Source organism: Hipposideros armiger, unplaced genomic scaffold (assembly GCF_001890085.2).
Source record: "Hipposideros armiger isolate ML-2016 unplaced genomic scaffold, ASM189008v1 scaffold_147, whole genome shotgun sequence".
Taxonomy (NCBI): Eukaryota; Metazoa; Chordata; class Mammalia; order Chiroptera; family Hipposideridae; genus Hipposideros; species Hipposideros armiger.
In genome coordinates, this window is record NW_017731497.1 from 303,121 (window position 1) to 320,254 (window position 17,134).

Below are 17,134 nucleotides of genomic sequence, written 5' to 3' on the forward strand. Positions count from 1 at the left end.
TTCAAAGCCTCAAGTCTAGAGAATATTTCTAGTACTGCAAGTACATTATTTACAAAAAAAGGTACTAGAATGGCCCCACTGTTTAGTAAGCTTTTTATTGAAGTGCAACATATACTCAGAAACAGGCCCAAATCATAAATGTAAGCTTGATGAATTTTCACGGAGTGAACAATCTCAGATCCAGGAAAAAATGCCTTTTGGTTTTTTAATAGTTTTCTATACCTGGGTCAAAACCACTGAGTCGTGAAAAACTTAATGTATAAAATTTATTATTTTAAGTTCAGTTAGCAGAAAAATGCTAGAAATTTAATAAAATACAATGCCCAAAAACAGCCATTTTGCTTCAAGGAGGATAATTATCTTGGAAATTTGGAGGGAGCTTTGTTTCGTTTTTAGCCATGAAGAAGCACAGAGCTATTTCTCTAACCCTTTTTACAAAGGGTAGCATTTCACCTTCCCAGCAGCCTTGCTAAGGAGCAAGGATGCTATCTATCTTTGTTTCCTTCCTCTCCACTCCCTTCCCCACACTATCACTGCAAGTTATTCTGAAACTAGGGCAGCTCACTCGCTCCCTTAGCCCTTCTGATTTTGGGCATTTCCAAAGGAAATGAGGTGCTTTTTCTCATGGCAGGCTAGCGTGGGCCATTGCACCCCCTCTGTTTACACAGAGAGCATGTTGCAGCCTATACCTTTCATTGGCTAATCAAACCATGCTGGAGCGAGCTGTCCTGGTACTCTGACACTGAGCTGGCTAGAGAGGCCCCAATTCCTCTCTCAGTTCCAAGAGTCAGGGGCAAGGCCTTGGAAATGCAGAATGTGCCAAAACACATTTGCTCCCACTCAACTGACAGCCTATTGAGAGGAAACTAAAAGAACCAAGACCTGTGTGCCCCCAGTTTGATAATAACAAAGAGGCCGATGGCCCAGCTACAGAGGGCAACACAAATGTCTATATGTTAGATGCCAAGAAAGCGATTATAAAATTAAGAACAAGTATTTGGGCATTGCTTTCTAACGTCACATTACTTTTCACAAGAAATCTCAGGGAAGGTTGGACTTCCATACATTTAATTAGTATAATGGAACTGATTCTGCCAAGTGCATCTGAAGTTAGGTGAAGGCTCAGCTTTCTTGACAACACTCTAGGTGTGGATGGATATCTGGGCAGAACTATTCCCTCTTGGAAACGGTCTGAGGGAGCATGAATGATGGGCCTCGGGTGAAGGTTGCATCACTTGTGTGGTGGCAGGACCTATAAGGGCTTTGTGTCACTACACAAAGCAATAAAATCCCCTAAAGCACCCACATTAGTGGCAAAAATCTCACATCTACCAGGAGCTGGGATAGCCCTGGGAGTTGCAGTAACTGTAGAAAATATTTTTTCCTGGGTAGAAGTCCAAACTGAAAAGACAAATAGCAGTAATTTGCTACTATTTTTGCTAATGTAAGCTGCAGACGATTAAAGATAAATCGTAAAGCCTCTCTAAACCACAATTTTATGCCAAATCTCTGCTGTATGAAAAAAGAACAAAGCCTCTGAGGCTATAAAATCAGCAATGGTTTGGGTCTTCCATGGTCATTAAAGAGGAAGAAATTATAAAGAAAATGGGGATTAGAAAATTTATTCTTGAATTCACGTTTGAAAGTGCTTTGTTTAGTATATAACACATGGCTTATCTGACACATCTGTCTAAATTTAAAACCCCTTCTATTGATACCTTGTGCTTTGTCACACACTCTTCTATGTCTCCTAGAGTAAACTGGAGAGCAGTCGTTCTCAAACTTTTTGGTGTCCGGATCCTTTTGTGCTCTTAAAGCCCTGGAGAACTTTTGTTTACGTGGGTTATATATCAATAATTATAAGAAATTAAAACTGAGAACATTTAAAATATTTACATAGAATTAATTTTTAAATAACAGTAATAAACTACATAGTAACATAAAGTATTTTTATGAAAAATATATTTCCCCCCAAAATGTTAGTAAAAAGTATGTCATTATTTTTACATTTTTACAAATCTCTTTAATCTCTGATTTAGTAGAAGACAGGTATATTCTCATATCTGCTTCTGCATTCAATTTGTTGTGTTTTTTTGTTGAAGCATATGAAGAAAATCTGGCCTCAGAGATGTAGCTAGAAAAGGGAAGAGTATTGTAACAGTCTTTTCAGATAGTTTTGGATGTTCTTCTTTGATACTACACCAAAACTCAACAAGTGGTAGTTTCTTAAAGGTTAGTTGGAATATTAAACCTGAAACCATATCAGTAATTTTTTGTATTCTGTGAAATTCAAGTACATTGGTATATTTTGTACCTTGAATGACTATTTTACCCATGCATATTTTTATAATACTATGCATTGGTCACTTGGAAACTCTTAGTTCATTGAGTTATGTATCTCTTCCAGATGTTGACATAGTTCAATAACAAATGTGATTTTATCAAATAATCACATTTATTAACATCACAACCGACATCATCAGAAAAGTCTTTAAATACTGGGAAGCTGTCAAGTACATAGAGTTGGGTACAAATGTTCCAACCTTCTAATATTTGCCTGCAAGCTGGAATTTATTGGCAATAAGTGCTGTCAACACCTTTTCTTGAAACGATGGGCTCACTTGGTTCACTTTTGAGAAAGTGTATGACATATACCTCACTCTGAATAACTACAGTCAGTTGTCCTAGGAAGTAAAATGGCATTGCATTTAAAAAGCAGCTAGTTCAGCTCTTAAACAATGGCACAAGTACTTTTCCCTGGAGGCAAACATCCTATTTCAATACGGAGCAGAAGTGCTTTATGCGCTGTATGTATATTTCCCATTTTGTCATAAGGAATATTAAAAAGACTTGTACTCAGGGGTCAAAATTTAATAAAGTTAATAATTTCTACTGCTTCATCAAGGACATTCTGAGATGAACCTGATGTTTTGCTAACAGCAAGTCCACAGTGAAAACGGCAACAATTACCACTGGTACAAGTTGGTGTCACCGCCTTGAATCCTACAAAGGCACCTGTTTTACCCACAATTACTTTGGCACTATTAATGCAAATGGTCGATACATTAAAAAGGGCAAATAATCTTCGTGCTGTTATGCAAATAGTTTTTTTTATCTCTTGGAACCCCAGAAAGGGCATTGGGGACCCCCAGGAATGTCTGGATCAACATTGAGGACCACTGCTACAGAGGACAGTAACAGTATAAATCCACTCTCTAATCTGCTCAATGCGTATGTCCTTGTGGGATTCACATAAAGAAGATTGAAAAGGTTTATTTCTGTCTCCAACCTCCTGCCCTCCCTGCTTTTTTTTTTTTTTAAAGTTCCATTGTGGCAAGTCAACATAAATTGTGTGTATAGAACAAAGAAATTGCAGCACTCTTGACTTCATCAGCATTTTTATCCCTAACAAAGAAGGCTACTCTAACAAGCTATTGGGAAAACTATTATGAGTTATAGGAAATATGATATGCTTGGTCCCCACCCCCGCCACCCCCATCCCATCTAACTCCCAATCCTCCTCAAATCTTTCACTTCAGGGGTATTTCAGATGAGTTCTTAGTAGTGTCCTCAGAAATAATTGGGTGTCCTAATTCAGCCACATGCAAATTACTGCTCCCCTAAAGAGGCCTTATTATCATTTCCAACCCTTGATGTCTACATAATCCCCTATAGTTCTTTAACTTCTTGCTTTCTAACTTCTTTTTACCGATGCACTACTTTGTCAGCCAGTATAGTATCAATTAGTAACACAGTTGTGTTTATTAGGTCTCCCTAGAGCTTTGAGAAAGCTGCTTTGTATTTATTAATGACTACACAGAGCACTACTATTTTTCAATAGCATTTAAAAATGACTAAATTACTGAAGATGAACTATAAAAGAACTTCAGATTTCAAAGGCAAGCAAAACAAAACAAAACAAAAAACCCCACATTATTTCAAACCACCCATAATACTTGCCTGGCTAATTTTATTTTCAATTTAATATCAAGAGGGGAGGTGGGGAGAGAAATCAAATCCAAGTTCTTTCTTCCTGTTCTACTTTGGGCATTTTGGAGTACAGGCCATTTGATTTAGAGAATGGAGGTACAGATCTCGTGATTAATTAAGAGCCTGTTTAACAAGTCTAAATTTCATTATCACACACCTGTTAAGTAATGCACACCTGAATCAGCAAAAATCCACCCACAAGGTTCATTTTAAAAAATTAAAAAGCAAGCAAGCACAACACAGAGAAAAATGGCATGAGTCCACACACTTAGGTCCAGTTTTATATTCTCAAGTTTAATTTAAAACAATCAACTTAAAGTATATCCAATATGTACTCTCTTCTTTTGTGACTAATTCCCTGTACTCTATAGGTGAAGTTAGAGCTACCCTCACTGGTACAGAATTCGCTACTTAAGGAAACCAGAGACCAAGCTCTCCCGCAATGACCCTTTCCTAACCAAACTTAGTGATGGGGAGCAATCACAGCACTCATTTGCCCTGCTTTTATATTCCTGGTCATTTATGAAATGAAGACGCTGATCTGCAAAAATCACTTTGCATTCATGAAAGGAGCTGTGGGGAGCCCCCCCTGAGCATCTGGCTATGAGGCAGAAACATACCTCAGTGCACTTCCTTTGTCTTGCGCTCCCTCTTTGATGTGCAAGTCACTGGTGGAGTAAGCTGTGATGGCTTTGATGTTGAACTTCTAGACTTTATTGTTACTAGCATGCCTACAAGGAGAGCTGTCAGTCATTTCCTACATCAGAACAGCCATGTTTCTTTACAGCACCTTTTTACAAGCATCAATCCTTAAATACATGTTTTCACATTCCTGCTGATTACCACACTATCTTTGTTGGGGGAGGGCTATGCTCAAATATAACTACGGCACCCACATTTTCTGTAAACACCCTGAGGCATCATCAGATGGCTGGTAACCAACCTTCTTCAACAAGAGAAGCCTGCGTGCAAAACATATTTGTAGCAAATGAAAACATTCTAAAAATGCGTAAGCCGTCTTAGTCAAAATGAGTTTAGTCAATATTTCCCCTAAGCAGCCATTGAAATCACATAGAAACTTCCAAGCCGCTTTGAAAGGGATTCTGAATGCAACAGCAGCAGGGGGCTTGGAAAGTCTGCCAAAACTTTGAGACATCTTAACTCATCTTAAACAACTTTGTTCCTGTGCAATGGTGGAAACAAACACTTCTGTTCTACATGATTTTGCTTGTGATAAAAAGCATTGCTTTGGAAATAGATTTCTGCCAAATCCATTTTTTTTTTTGGTTAAACAGTATCATGTTCAGAAGGTGCTTGCTATTATAGATGCAACTTAAGTTAGAGGAAGGTGGTTTTTCATAATTTTATGTCTACGGAAAACATATGGATGTGTATACAACGTGTGCACAATTTCTTAAATATATACATGCAAAATAGGCAATATGCTCATCTTTTAAAAATCTGCTGAAAAAGACAAGGCTCTAATTTCTTTTACCAGCTCCCATTAGATTCACTTTTCAAACTCCTTTATGACCTCTGGAACAATCAAATATTATCAAACCCCACTGGGAGATTCCACACAAAAAGGAAATAAAGTTAAGGTGCTTACATCACACCATGCTGGTTTATAATGAACTGTTATCTGAGTAAATGTTTCAATGAAACCCAAGTTCTTAGAGATACTGGGTTTCAAATGAGGAAGTACAATGATATTTTTTTCATGATAGGGCTTAGTTTTGTTATTTTCCTTTTATATACTGACAACACAGGAGATACACTGTTTTTGCTTGCTAATAAACTGCGAACAATATATTAGGAAAGACTCAATTTCCTTGGGTTTCTGGCCCAGAATATTTGATAAGGAATAAAATTACTGTGATGTGTCAATGGTAAGACTATTCCAGGGTTTCCATTTCTAAGCAAACTCCCTATGCCCGACTGCCTCGGTTTTAATTCAACCATCAAAAATGGAAAAAGCTTTGGGCTCGAATTTGATAAATAAGGTATGAGTAATTTACAAGAACTAAGTTTGGGCATATTTATTATTAATATTAATGAATGCTTGCTTGTTCTTTAATTTATTTAGTTAGCAAAAAAGTAATCACCTCTTTCTACCTTAAATTTTGACCTTGTAAAGGAACTGATTGGTTGATTAAGGCACCTACAGTAATTAGGGGTTGAGACAGGGCATAAGGAAACTAGACTGCATTCCTTTCCTTCTTCAAAGTCTTGAACAACAACAACAAAAAAACCAGACCATTTTTTTTCTGTTTTAATAGAAACATTTTCATAGAATGAGGGAGCTGGAAAAGATTTTGATGGCTATAATGGCCAACCCTCAAATTTTAAAAATAGGGAAAGTGAGCAATTGAGGTACCCTGACAATGATTGAGTAGCAGACCTGGAAGGAGAACCCACATCTTCTCCCACCCTGCACAGGGGGTTTTCCACCATCCACAGTTGTTCCCTTGCACTGGGAACCAATGACACATGTGTAAAGTAAGGGTGTTGGACTTCACAGGGTTCTCAACCAGAGTCATCTGGGCAGCTTAACAAAATTACCAATACTTGAGCCCCACCTGAGACCAAGAAACTTGGAGCCTCTAGGAGCACAGCCTGGGCTTGTGTATTTTTAAAAAGCTCTCTAGACAGTCTAATGTGCAGGCAAGGTTGAGAACTAAGAGACCAGATGACCTCATAAGTTCCCTCCTGGGACTATTGCATAACATTCACCATTGGTTGGAGAAAAATCTTGGACTGTGTTCTCTGATATCCATCCATAAGCATTTCTAAGCCATGACTCTGTTATACTGTTTTTATGTTGGCCTAGCTATTGTCACTATCTGTATTTATGAAGTCCAAGTATGTATTTCCTTAGGTATTATATCCTTCTTCCCACGAGAACGTACACTCGTATACTTGCGAAGACCCGTGACTAAGTCTGCTGTGTCTTTGCAAGTGTGCTTGCTGCTTAGTACACTTGCCCTCCCTGTCCCTCCCCCGCCACCTCTGCCACATAATGGGATAACGCATCACCATTTTTCAAAGAAAGAGGGGTCTGGAGTTGCAGTGTAGAACGGGCTAGGCTGCCCTCCTCTACACCAGCCAGAACAGTTCTACTTCTATGTTTCACCAGGCTAGAATCTAAGCCGCACAAATCCCGGGTTGTGTCTGCCTCGTTCAGACTTGCTCACCGCCAGTGCCTGGGTGTGGGCAGATACACCATGTGCTCACCGCCCTCTCAAAGGCCATCTGTAAGTAGGAAGCATTGATGAGCTTGCGGGGCACTGAAACCTTTACTTTGTTGCTAAAAATAGCAACATAGAAAAGACATCACTGTTTCCATTGGAGTTGGCCTTGACTTCTGCAGCATAATCCTCAGCCTGTCCCCACTCAGTGGCCGCAATGGTGGCAGAGACCAGCCTGGAGTACATTGAGGGCTGGCAGGCCAGAGCTCCTGGGCACGCTTTATGCAGAAAAGGAATATAGTGTTTGGAAAGTGTCACAGGCACGTCCAGCACCAAAGCAGCCTCAGGGTCCTCTCCTGTTTGGGCCACTGCGGGTAATAGATTTGCAGTCTTCCTACTTCCTTCTACGTGCTGGTTGACAGCAAGGCTAACATAGCCAGAAGAATATCTCAAGTGTGTGAATAACATCCAAATGATGGCGGAAATTGCTCATGTTGGGCACCTCTTCCACTCCAAAGGAGATTTCAGTGGACAAAAGGGGAGCTTATGCCTCCTCTAATATCATTTACCTTTCTGAGCTTCAGTTTCCTCACTCGTAAGAGGAGAGGGTTAGACCAGGGCAGTGGTTCCCAAACCTGTCTGACCCTCAGTCACGAGAGGAGCTTTTACAAATTCAGATTCCTTGGCCTCATCTCAGACCATCGCAAGGAGGATTTGTGCCGGTGATGGAGAACAGGCATTTATTTTTCAAATGCTTCTCAGGTGATTGTGAAGATCAATGATATTTGGGAACCGCTGACGGACTGGAGGACTCCAGTGTCCAACTGGTTCTGACAGGCAAGGGTTTTCCTGAGGGAGCCCTGAGGACCACCCAAATAGGAACCACCTGAGACACTTTTTAAATACACACCTTCCTGGGTCGGGAAGACCAATGGACAGAAGAGACAGAAGAATCAGGCTCTGACTATTATTCAGAGCCTGGGTGGGGCCCAGGAGCCTGCCTTTGTAACTCTCCAGGTTATGGGTTGTACCGTGAAGTTTCAGAACCACTGATTTAGGCAGGGTTTTAACGCCAACCTATGGCTTATTTGGAAGGAAGTCATGTTCACACATCAGTATAAGGATTGCCTTTATCCAATTACGTTAACATTTCATCGCATGTTGCTACCTCTCTTTTGTTTTAAAAGGCATGTCGCTCACAGAAACTGCAAACCCTTAAGCCCAACAGTCTTAAAGTGGCCTTCTCTGGTGAAGCATAGCTGACAATTTCTCAGTGCATTTTTTGAATGCTGATTCATGGCTTAGAAGACATGATTGGGAAGAAGCTGTCTCAGTTCTATTATAAAAGTACACAGGTGGGACCTGAATAACTTAGCATACACGAGGCACTTAATAGGTATTTGCTCAAACACATTTATTTAACTATTTATAACCAGTGTGCTACAGAAGATTTGACATGAGATAAACAAATAAAAGAAGGAAAAACAACCTCAACAACTGAAAAATTAAAATAACATTCTGTGAAAAAGAAAATATTTCTCATGTGGTGAAAGAATCACACTTCTGGGTGGCGCAATTTGAAAAACCGTTTGCTTCAAGAACTGATCTGAAACTTAACCACAAGTCTTCACTTCTGAACCACTACCTTATTTCTATGATGGAAAGGTTTAAACAGCAGGTTTTCCTTGCTTCCTCCCCTCACCCAACTCCCTTCCTTGTTTTTCATGTAAAGACGTAATTTCATCTTTCCAGTGGGAACAAGTAAGCACTGTCATCTTTAATGACATCCAATAATGTTATTATTATTTCATGGGTTATTCTAGCTCAGCTCAGAAGGCTTGACTTCTTGAATGCAAAATTCATGTAAATTTTTTATTTCATTTCTTTGTGCAAAATCAGGACAAACAATATTTAAGGAAATAGAAAGATCAATACTTAGCTCTTTGATTCCAACACAAATCAAATTGTTTTATGACTGTTTGACATTTGATACACCACCAAAATCTGAACCCACAATGCACTTGTATTATTTATTTACCCTAAAAATTACACAAAAGCTTATCTTTACTTTGTGCAGTGTTGTTTAGAACTATATAATGTTCTAAAAATCCTTTGTAAATAAACTCACTCTTTGGTAAATTGTATATACTTAAATGAACCAAATGATCTAACCATAAGTCTTCAGAAACCAAGGGGTTAATAGTTTTGCATCCATGTTTAAAATTGTTTTACTGCCCCAAATACCTATAATAGTTTACTTCTTTCTAAATGTTAATCTTTTCTGAAAAATAAAAGTTTTAGATTTAAAAAGGGAAAAATGCTGGATTTCCCTGATCAAAATCACTGACAACCTCTTTTTAAAAATATTTCAGGATAGTGGAATAGTATTGAGGTTGAAACTCTAAGGAAAAAAAAAAACAGAACAAAAACAAGGATTACCACAAAGGACATAATAATTGCTTACTTATAAAACAAACTCACTTAAACTTTAAATTTAATATGGAGCCAAACAATTTTATTAATCACCTTTAATCTAAAGCTTAAAACAAAATTCCCTTCCTTCCAAGCAAAGTTTTAAAATTCATTATCTCCCTCACCATTACATTTCTAATAACCATGTAAAACAACAAATTACGCCTTTGACTCTGATGTAGAATTCCCCACAGCAACTGAGAAAATAATTTCAACCTTTGACCTCTCCACTAGCCTGATGGGAAATTCACTGGCACCATTATGGCTTTCAGCTTTCCACGAGTAAGTAAGTAACCACTAGAGGGCAGACTTATCCCAGATCTGACACTGGAGAAAAAACATCTCATAAATGCTTCTAATGTTCCTTTAATTATTTTTGCAGTATCTTTTATTTTCCTGGATATTTAATAATCAACTTCAGTTCATCTAAAAGTATTCCTAAATAGGTCAAAGGTTCACTGTCATAAATTACATTATCACAAAGGCTGAGATGGCCTAGACATACAGCCTAGCTTATGTATCTGAGAAGTTTTTAAACAAAATTTAAAAACCTTTACTCTTTACTACATGGTAGTTTTAAGTGCTGTGTCAATCATACTACAACTAGTACTCAGATTCCGCTTTTGATACAAAAATATCAAGAGGTTCTAGACAAACTGAAATGTGTTTGAGACAGAAACTGACTAAGATTGTGGGAAGGCTGAACAAAGTGGAGTGGAAAGGGACAGCAAAAATTAAGGGTTGAGGGTGGGGTGGGGTGTGTGTGTGTGTGTGTGTGTGTGTGTGTGTGTGTGTGTGTGTGTGTGTGTGTGTGTTTCATACTTAGTGTTCAAATAACTGACAATCTTTCATATGCAAGATGGATTAAATGTGTTCTACACATCCCCCAAAAGAAAGATCAGAATTAAAAGATTAAAAAATACAAAGGAGAGATTTATGGTTGATATAAGCATTTTTCTAATTCAAGATGGAATAAGCTACCTCTAACAATAGTGAGTTCCCCATGAGAGAAGGTGTTCAAACATAAACTGACAACCGTTTGGCAGAAATCCTATGGAGAGAAACCGAATGCCAATAGGACATGTATCTGAATGATTTTTAAGGTTTCTTCTCTTCCTGAGACTATGTGAAATAATGGTTATGTGCTTTCAGATAAACATACCTCAATCCAGTTGCCAGAGAGGTAAATACCATCAAGTGAAAAATGAGCTTTTGCAGATCTATCTACTTGGAAACTTTTACCCTCACGTGACTTTCTAAAAGACAACAGATTTCTCAAGAGTATGTCCACAATCATGCCCCTCAGCTGTCATGGAAACAACCAGGACAGCAATCTCAAGTTCAAGGACTCTAGAGCTTTCTACAACATAAAGGCATATTAAAATTAGATGTATTTGTGAATAGTCCTTTGCCTAAAGATGAATGGAACATATAGATAAGTCTCTAGCTCAATTCTATCATGATGGAGATAGGTTACACAGGTTAGCTGCACTTCATGCTATGCTGTATTTTTTTTAGAAAAGTGATGCTTTTATTTCACCTAGATTCTTTTACAACAAATGGACTTAATGAAAATCATGGATGAAGAGAGCTAATGATAAGCAAATAAGAATAACTCCATTTGCACCAAATTGATTTTATTAAACAGTAATTTAAGGATATTGGGCTCAGCAAAGGATTACATAATTGAATCTATTTTTTTCCCTTATAAATGCCAGAGTTATAATTTCCACTAACTAGAGACAAAGTTATATCCAGGACATTTTCACAGTTTCCTCTGGGGGAGGCAGCATGAAGATAGTAGAAATTTGGACTCTAGTCTTCACTTCTCCATGTATCAGCTGGGAGAGGTTGGCCAGCACACAACCTCTGTGAACCTCAGTTTCTTCAACGACAAAACATGACAGTATCAATGACTTTCCAAAAGGGATTAAATGAGATAAGAATGTTTGTAAACCATAAAGCACAAGACAAATATGGATTAACATCATCCTTCTATTTATTTATGAAATGCCCAGTAAATGTCAGAGGCAATAAAATCTAAAGCCAAAAATGAAATTGCTGGCAAACCTAGGGAATAGGTTTGACATTATTTTGTATCCAGGAGCAAAGATTTTAAAGTTATCGTTATTACCTCCCTATAACATGAGGGCTAACAAATATGCCACTTAAAAAAGAAAATCTAGAAATAAAAGGTTTCAACAGCTTTCTTGCATTTTGCCCATTGGCTACTATAAGCCAGTATCGGTCTATTTAGACCTCTTATCTCTGGACACAGCACTCTGACAATGCACAGAAAAACCATGTTCCATCATGTCACATACAACATTGCGACGGATACCAAAAGCTCTATGAATCTCAGGCTGGTGTGGAAGGAGGTATGTTGGTGGAGGAGCTGGGGCTAGGGGGTGGGGAGGAAAAAACTTGTAAATCATTCCTCCAAGGGTCCACATGTGGTCTTTGAGATAGTATCAAATGTCATTTCACACCTATGTTCTCACTGGTGTATCTCTCTAATATTTTTTAAGCAGAGAAATATAAACATGATATAGCTCCTGACTCTGAGTGTCTAATTCCAGTAATTAAAATTACTAAATATGAAATACATAGGTTAAGGCAGCCTTGACTTCTTAATAAACACTGTGAATATTGAGGATGCATGTAGAAAACATTTCTATGACAAAGATTTCTTAGAAGATTTGTTCCATACAGTGGTTTTTATTAATTGCTAAAATAATTTAAAGAAAACTGAACTCCAACTCTACCTCTGCAAATCTACCTATCAATTATCTATCTATCTATCTATTGGGTTGTCGGAAAAGTCATGACGCATTTTTGCAACAAAAAACATAGAAACAATACATCTTTTCAGACAACCCACTATCTATACATCCATCAACTTTTTCTCCCAGTAAATGGTCATTTGTAAATACTGTTTCTTAGGTGGCCCAGAGCTAGTTACAAAGTGGCTGGGCGCTGTGGCAGGTGCTTTGCAATTATCTACTTGCTGATCATATCAATTCTATTGTGATTCACTTGGCTGGGAGGGAAAAGTGGGAGAAAAAGGAGTCTAGTGAGAACTACTGATATATTTACTAACATATCTAAGTTTAAAAAAAACCCTAAGATTTAAATAATATTAAATATGATATATATACACGTGTGTGTATGTATATATGTGTGTGTATATGTGTGCATATATATATATATACACACACACACATCATATATATGATGGGTATATATACATTTAAAGGACTATTTCTATTTAGAAATTGTATTATTTTACAACTGGGCAGCATTAAGGAAGTTATAATACTCAATTTAAATCAAAGGCAAAGTGGTTTACTTGAGTATGATGTTGCTTTGCATTTCAAGTGATGTGATTGAAATATACATATACAATCAAGAGGCTGCTCATAAAGATGGTGCTTTTAAAATATTCAATACTTCATAGGGAATCCGAGCTCCCCCGCTCCTCCCATGGACAAATGGATTCAGAGATCCTCTTTGTTTTTACATGAACGGACCCCTCCTTGCCTGATAAGCACTCTGCTCAGTGGAGCAGCCATTTGGGTTTCCTCTTTTCAAGATCGGGCCATCACCCTCTCCCAATCACACCCATCAAAGGATACAAAAATAGGACAAAAATCCCAGCGAAGGGATACCTCTGACACAGTGACGAAAATAAAGCCAGGGATAAAATTCAAATCTCATTTGGTAAAAAGAAAGGTCCAATTCTTCAAAACATAAAATCAAATGTATTGGAGTTGGAAAGACTAGTAAATCACTAACACACAGTATTATCAAAGTGGCAAGGTGCCTTTCATTTGCACATGAATTATACTGGGGAAGAATCTATTAAGGGACACAGACATTCCCTTCAAGTCTCTCCTTCACTCTCAGAACTCTATTTACATGAACGTAGGCTGAGTACTCCTAAGAAGCAAAGGGGTTTGTAATCTACTGAAACTGATGAAGCACTTGCATGTCCTTTCAGCATCCGCCTGCCACCTGACATTTGGTCAATGCACTTTTATGATGAGCGGAACAAGTGCTCCCCTGATCATAAATGTTATCGCTGGCTCTCTCCGTTTGCCCAAGAAGCAATACAAATGGTATTGGAATTTTGTTGTTAATTAAACACAAACAAAACTGAAGGATGAGACTGGAGTTGCTCAAATGAAGATTTATTTCTTCTAAGCATGAAACCACTTTAAGCCTAAACTTATTTGACAACTGACACAGAGGAAGGATTTTCTTCTTTGGTGAGTTCAAAAGGCCTGATTTAATGATGTTTAAAAAACAACAGTAAATCAGCTAACAAAGAGAATGTTTCTCTTTTATGGTCTCTTGTTCTCTCCTCCCCCGTCCACATGTATACACATACCAAAAAGCTATATTGTAAAGAGTGTTTCTGTTTTGCATGAAAAATCTAATTAAACAAACTCTCTTACATATGGAACCAATTTAACTATTAAAACTGAGAGGCAGTAGGGAAGTATTTAATATGATTTCTGACCAGTTTTTTCCCCTTAAATCTGATATGGAAACATTTACAGCATTCCCCTTCTTCCCACGAACTACTTTTCTTTAGTTTAAATTGTACCGAAGCAAGATAATCCCATTAAAACACAGGATGTTATGATATTGGGAATGAAATATTCTAATTATCTAGATGCATTCTATTTCTCTCTTTCTCTGGCTTATTGAAAAACTGCATTGCCAATACTTCTGAGCTACTTTTCTCAAAGCGCAATACCATCAATCTATTATCTTATGGCAGCCAGAGGTCACTCCAAGACAAATGTGTATGCTAGAGCTTTTGGGGGATGATGGTGGTGGTGTAATTCTCATGATTATATTAGTAAGGAATAGTACAGAACTTCACTTTGCACTATAACTACAAATGCAAAAAAGCCTATGCACTTGAAAACGTCAAAATTAAAATATTAAAAGATACCTTATTGTCTGGTGGTTACTGTTTATTAAAGGACACGGTCTTAGCTTCTTACCCTTGTCCCAATAACACAAATTATACTAAATAAAATGGATAAGGACTGGCATCGGCACCTCTCAAATAACAAATCTATTTTATCACTTAAAGTGAAAAAAATGGAAGAAAATGTCGTAACTACCAAACTCTTACAGAATTAATGACACTCAGGAAATAGCATAAAAGTTTTTTAAGGGGGAGGGGATAGATTTCTTTTACGTAAGTTGGTAAGACAACCTTAACCTTTTTCTTTCAAAAATGATTTTAAGTGCTTAAGACCGTGGATCACAGGGAGGTTTCCTTTCCTTTATCAGTTGCATATTCTAAAAATGATTAAATCCCATTTCCCGCAAGCCACGAGGAAAAAAGATAGAAAATTTGCTGTGGGCACGTCGTAGAGAAAGATTTCATCTCAAGCAGCTCATCTTAGCGTCCAGTACGTTTCGGCCGGTTAATAATTAATAAAAGAGATGCCACCCAATCTCTAGTGAAGAAAGGCAAAGCTCGGTGATCCGAAAGTAAACCCAGCGCAGATATTCAACGGGTGTCCTGCCTCCTGGGTTGCAACAAACCCTCAAACTAGCAAACGTTTAACGAGCGGCGCCCGCACGGATGGCAGAACCCGCAGGACAGCCTGGGTCTGCAAAAATGCTGCGCATTAGGGGAGCCCTGTCCGCCGCAAACAGATGGGGCTCTAAATCCCCACTCCCAGCGGCCGGGTTGCTGGGGCAGATTATTTAACCCAAGAAACCTGCTGGTGTGCGAGCGGCAGCCAACTGCGGGCTGTTTCTCCGGGGCTGTTAGCAACAGTCCTGAGAGCGGGTCTCGGTTTCTCCCGGCCGGCCGCACTGGCGACTTCCTGCACACCTCCAAACTTTGGCTTTCCCATTAAAAACTTCCCTGACTTGTCTTGGTTACTTTCCTCCTCACCTGGGAGGACCTCAAGCTACTCCCCTCTTCAACCAGTGCCCCCCTGCCATCCTGCCACCAGCCTGGCTAAGGAACCCTGATCAGGGCGGGAGGCCGGCCGGGAAGGCTTGACCGCGCGACTAACCCGCACGGGGTGGACCCTCAACGCCGTCTAACCTCTACCACCGCCTGCAAATCCCTAACCCTAAGACTCAAGTACCGGGCGCGCTGCGGCTGCGGGCGGCCGCCGAGGGAGTCTTGGCACGCTCGCGAAGCCGGTCTAGCTCGGGCCCGGGCACTTTCGGAAGTGGCCGCGGCGGGAAGCGGTGCGGACTGGCAGCACTACTCTGGCGGGCGGCCGCTCAGGGCCGCCGGGCCGCCAAGGCGGGAGGGCGCAAGGCCCGGGGCGCTGACCAGTCTCCAGGGATGACATCGTGTCCCCGCGCACGCACAGCCCGACCGGGCCGCAGCGCCTTCCCTACGTAGGCCGGAGCTGCTCGGGGTGTGGGCCCTGGGGACCGGCCGCAGGCGCCCCTGGCTTCCTCCAAACTCCCCAAACCCCCCCCTCCCTTCCAGAAGCGCGGCGACTCCCGACAAAGTTTCTTCCGGGAGCCCCGCCGGGTGCCGGGCAGACCCCGGCGACTGACAGGAGCCAGAGGGGGCGGAGGAGGGAGCTCCAGCCGGTGCGCCTTTGCCCCCAACAGGAGGCACGCAGATCCCGCGGCCAGGCTCAGGTGGCGCCGCTGCGTTGGCCCAGGAGGCCCTGGCGGGGCTCCGGCGGCCAGCCGCGGGCAGTACGTGCGCTTGGGCAGGCGCGCCCACCCCTCCCCCTGCGCGCCTGCCTCCCCGCCCCCCCCGGAGCAGCAGCCCACCCGGCCCCGGCGGGGCGCCCGGGCTCACCTTTCATCGCTGCGATCACAAAATACATCATTTAAGCCGCGGTGCAGAGAGCGCAGGGAGAGCGGATGGTCCGACCCCGGAGCCCCCTCTGCCGCCGCCGCGCCGCCGCCGCCCGAGCCACAGCAGCAGCTGCAGCAGCTGCCCGCCCGCCGAGAGCCATCCCGAGCCATAAGAGGCTCCATGTGACCGGCTGACATCACGGCCGCCGCTCTGTTTACACCGCGCCCCTCCGCTTCCTCCCCGGGCGGGAGGCGGGAGGCAGGCGCACCCCCGCCCCGCCCCCGCGGGCAGGTGAGCGGCGGCAGCTCGGCGGGCGCCCCCGGCGGGGCGCTGCCCTCCGCGCCCCCGGCCCACACCGGGTCCCGGGTCTTCTCTCGCCCCTTCGCGAGCACCTGTGGCCGCCGGGCGTTTTCGGTACTCAGCGCCCCGCGGAACTCTCATCTGACCACTTTCTCCCCCAGCCCGAGGGGCAAGAGGCACAAAACCCAACCCCACTCTCCCGCTCCCTTCCCAGAGACCCCATGGGTGTTAAAATGCTCCGGCTCTCTGGTGGAAAAGAGGTGTTTGGTCTGAGGGGGGCCATAGTCAGCCTCATTCCCCATTCCCCAGAGTACCTCAGCTCTATTCGGAAGGTAAGGCACCCCCCGCCCCAGGTCCGTAGAGAAACGCAGCCATCGTG

The 17,134-nt window shown here is 41.3% G+C and overlaps 1 protein-coding gene across 2 annotated transcripts in view; it reads right to left on the minus strand.

Moving 5' to 3' along the window:
- RORA (RAR related orphan receptor A) overlaps positions 1-17,134 on the minus strand; it is a 753,832-nt gene that overhangs the window by 71,196 nt on the left and 665,502 nt on the right. Inside the window, exon 1 of one of the 2 annotated variants that reach the window (XM_019650787.1) lies at positions 16,456-16,598. The exons of the other annotated variant lie outside the window; for it this stretch is intronic. Coding sequence (XP_019506332.1) covers positions 16,456-16,486 — 31 coding nt within the window. The 5' untranslated portion in view covers positions 16,487-16,598. Of the gene's footprint in view, positions 1-16,455; positions 16,599-17,134 lie in introns of those variants that run through there. 2 annotated transcript variants of the gene reach the window in all.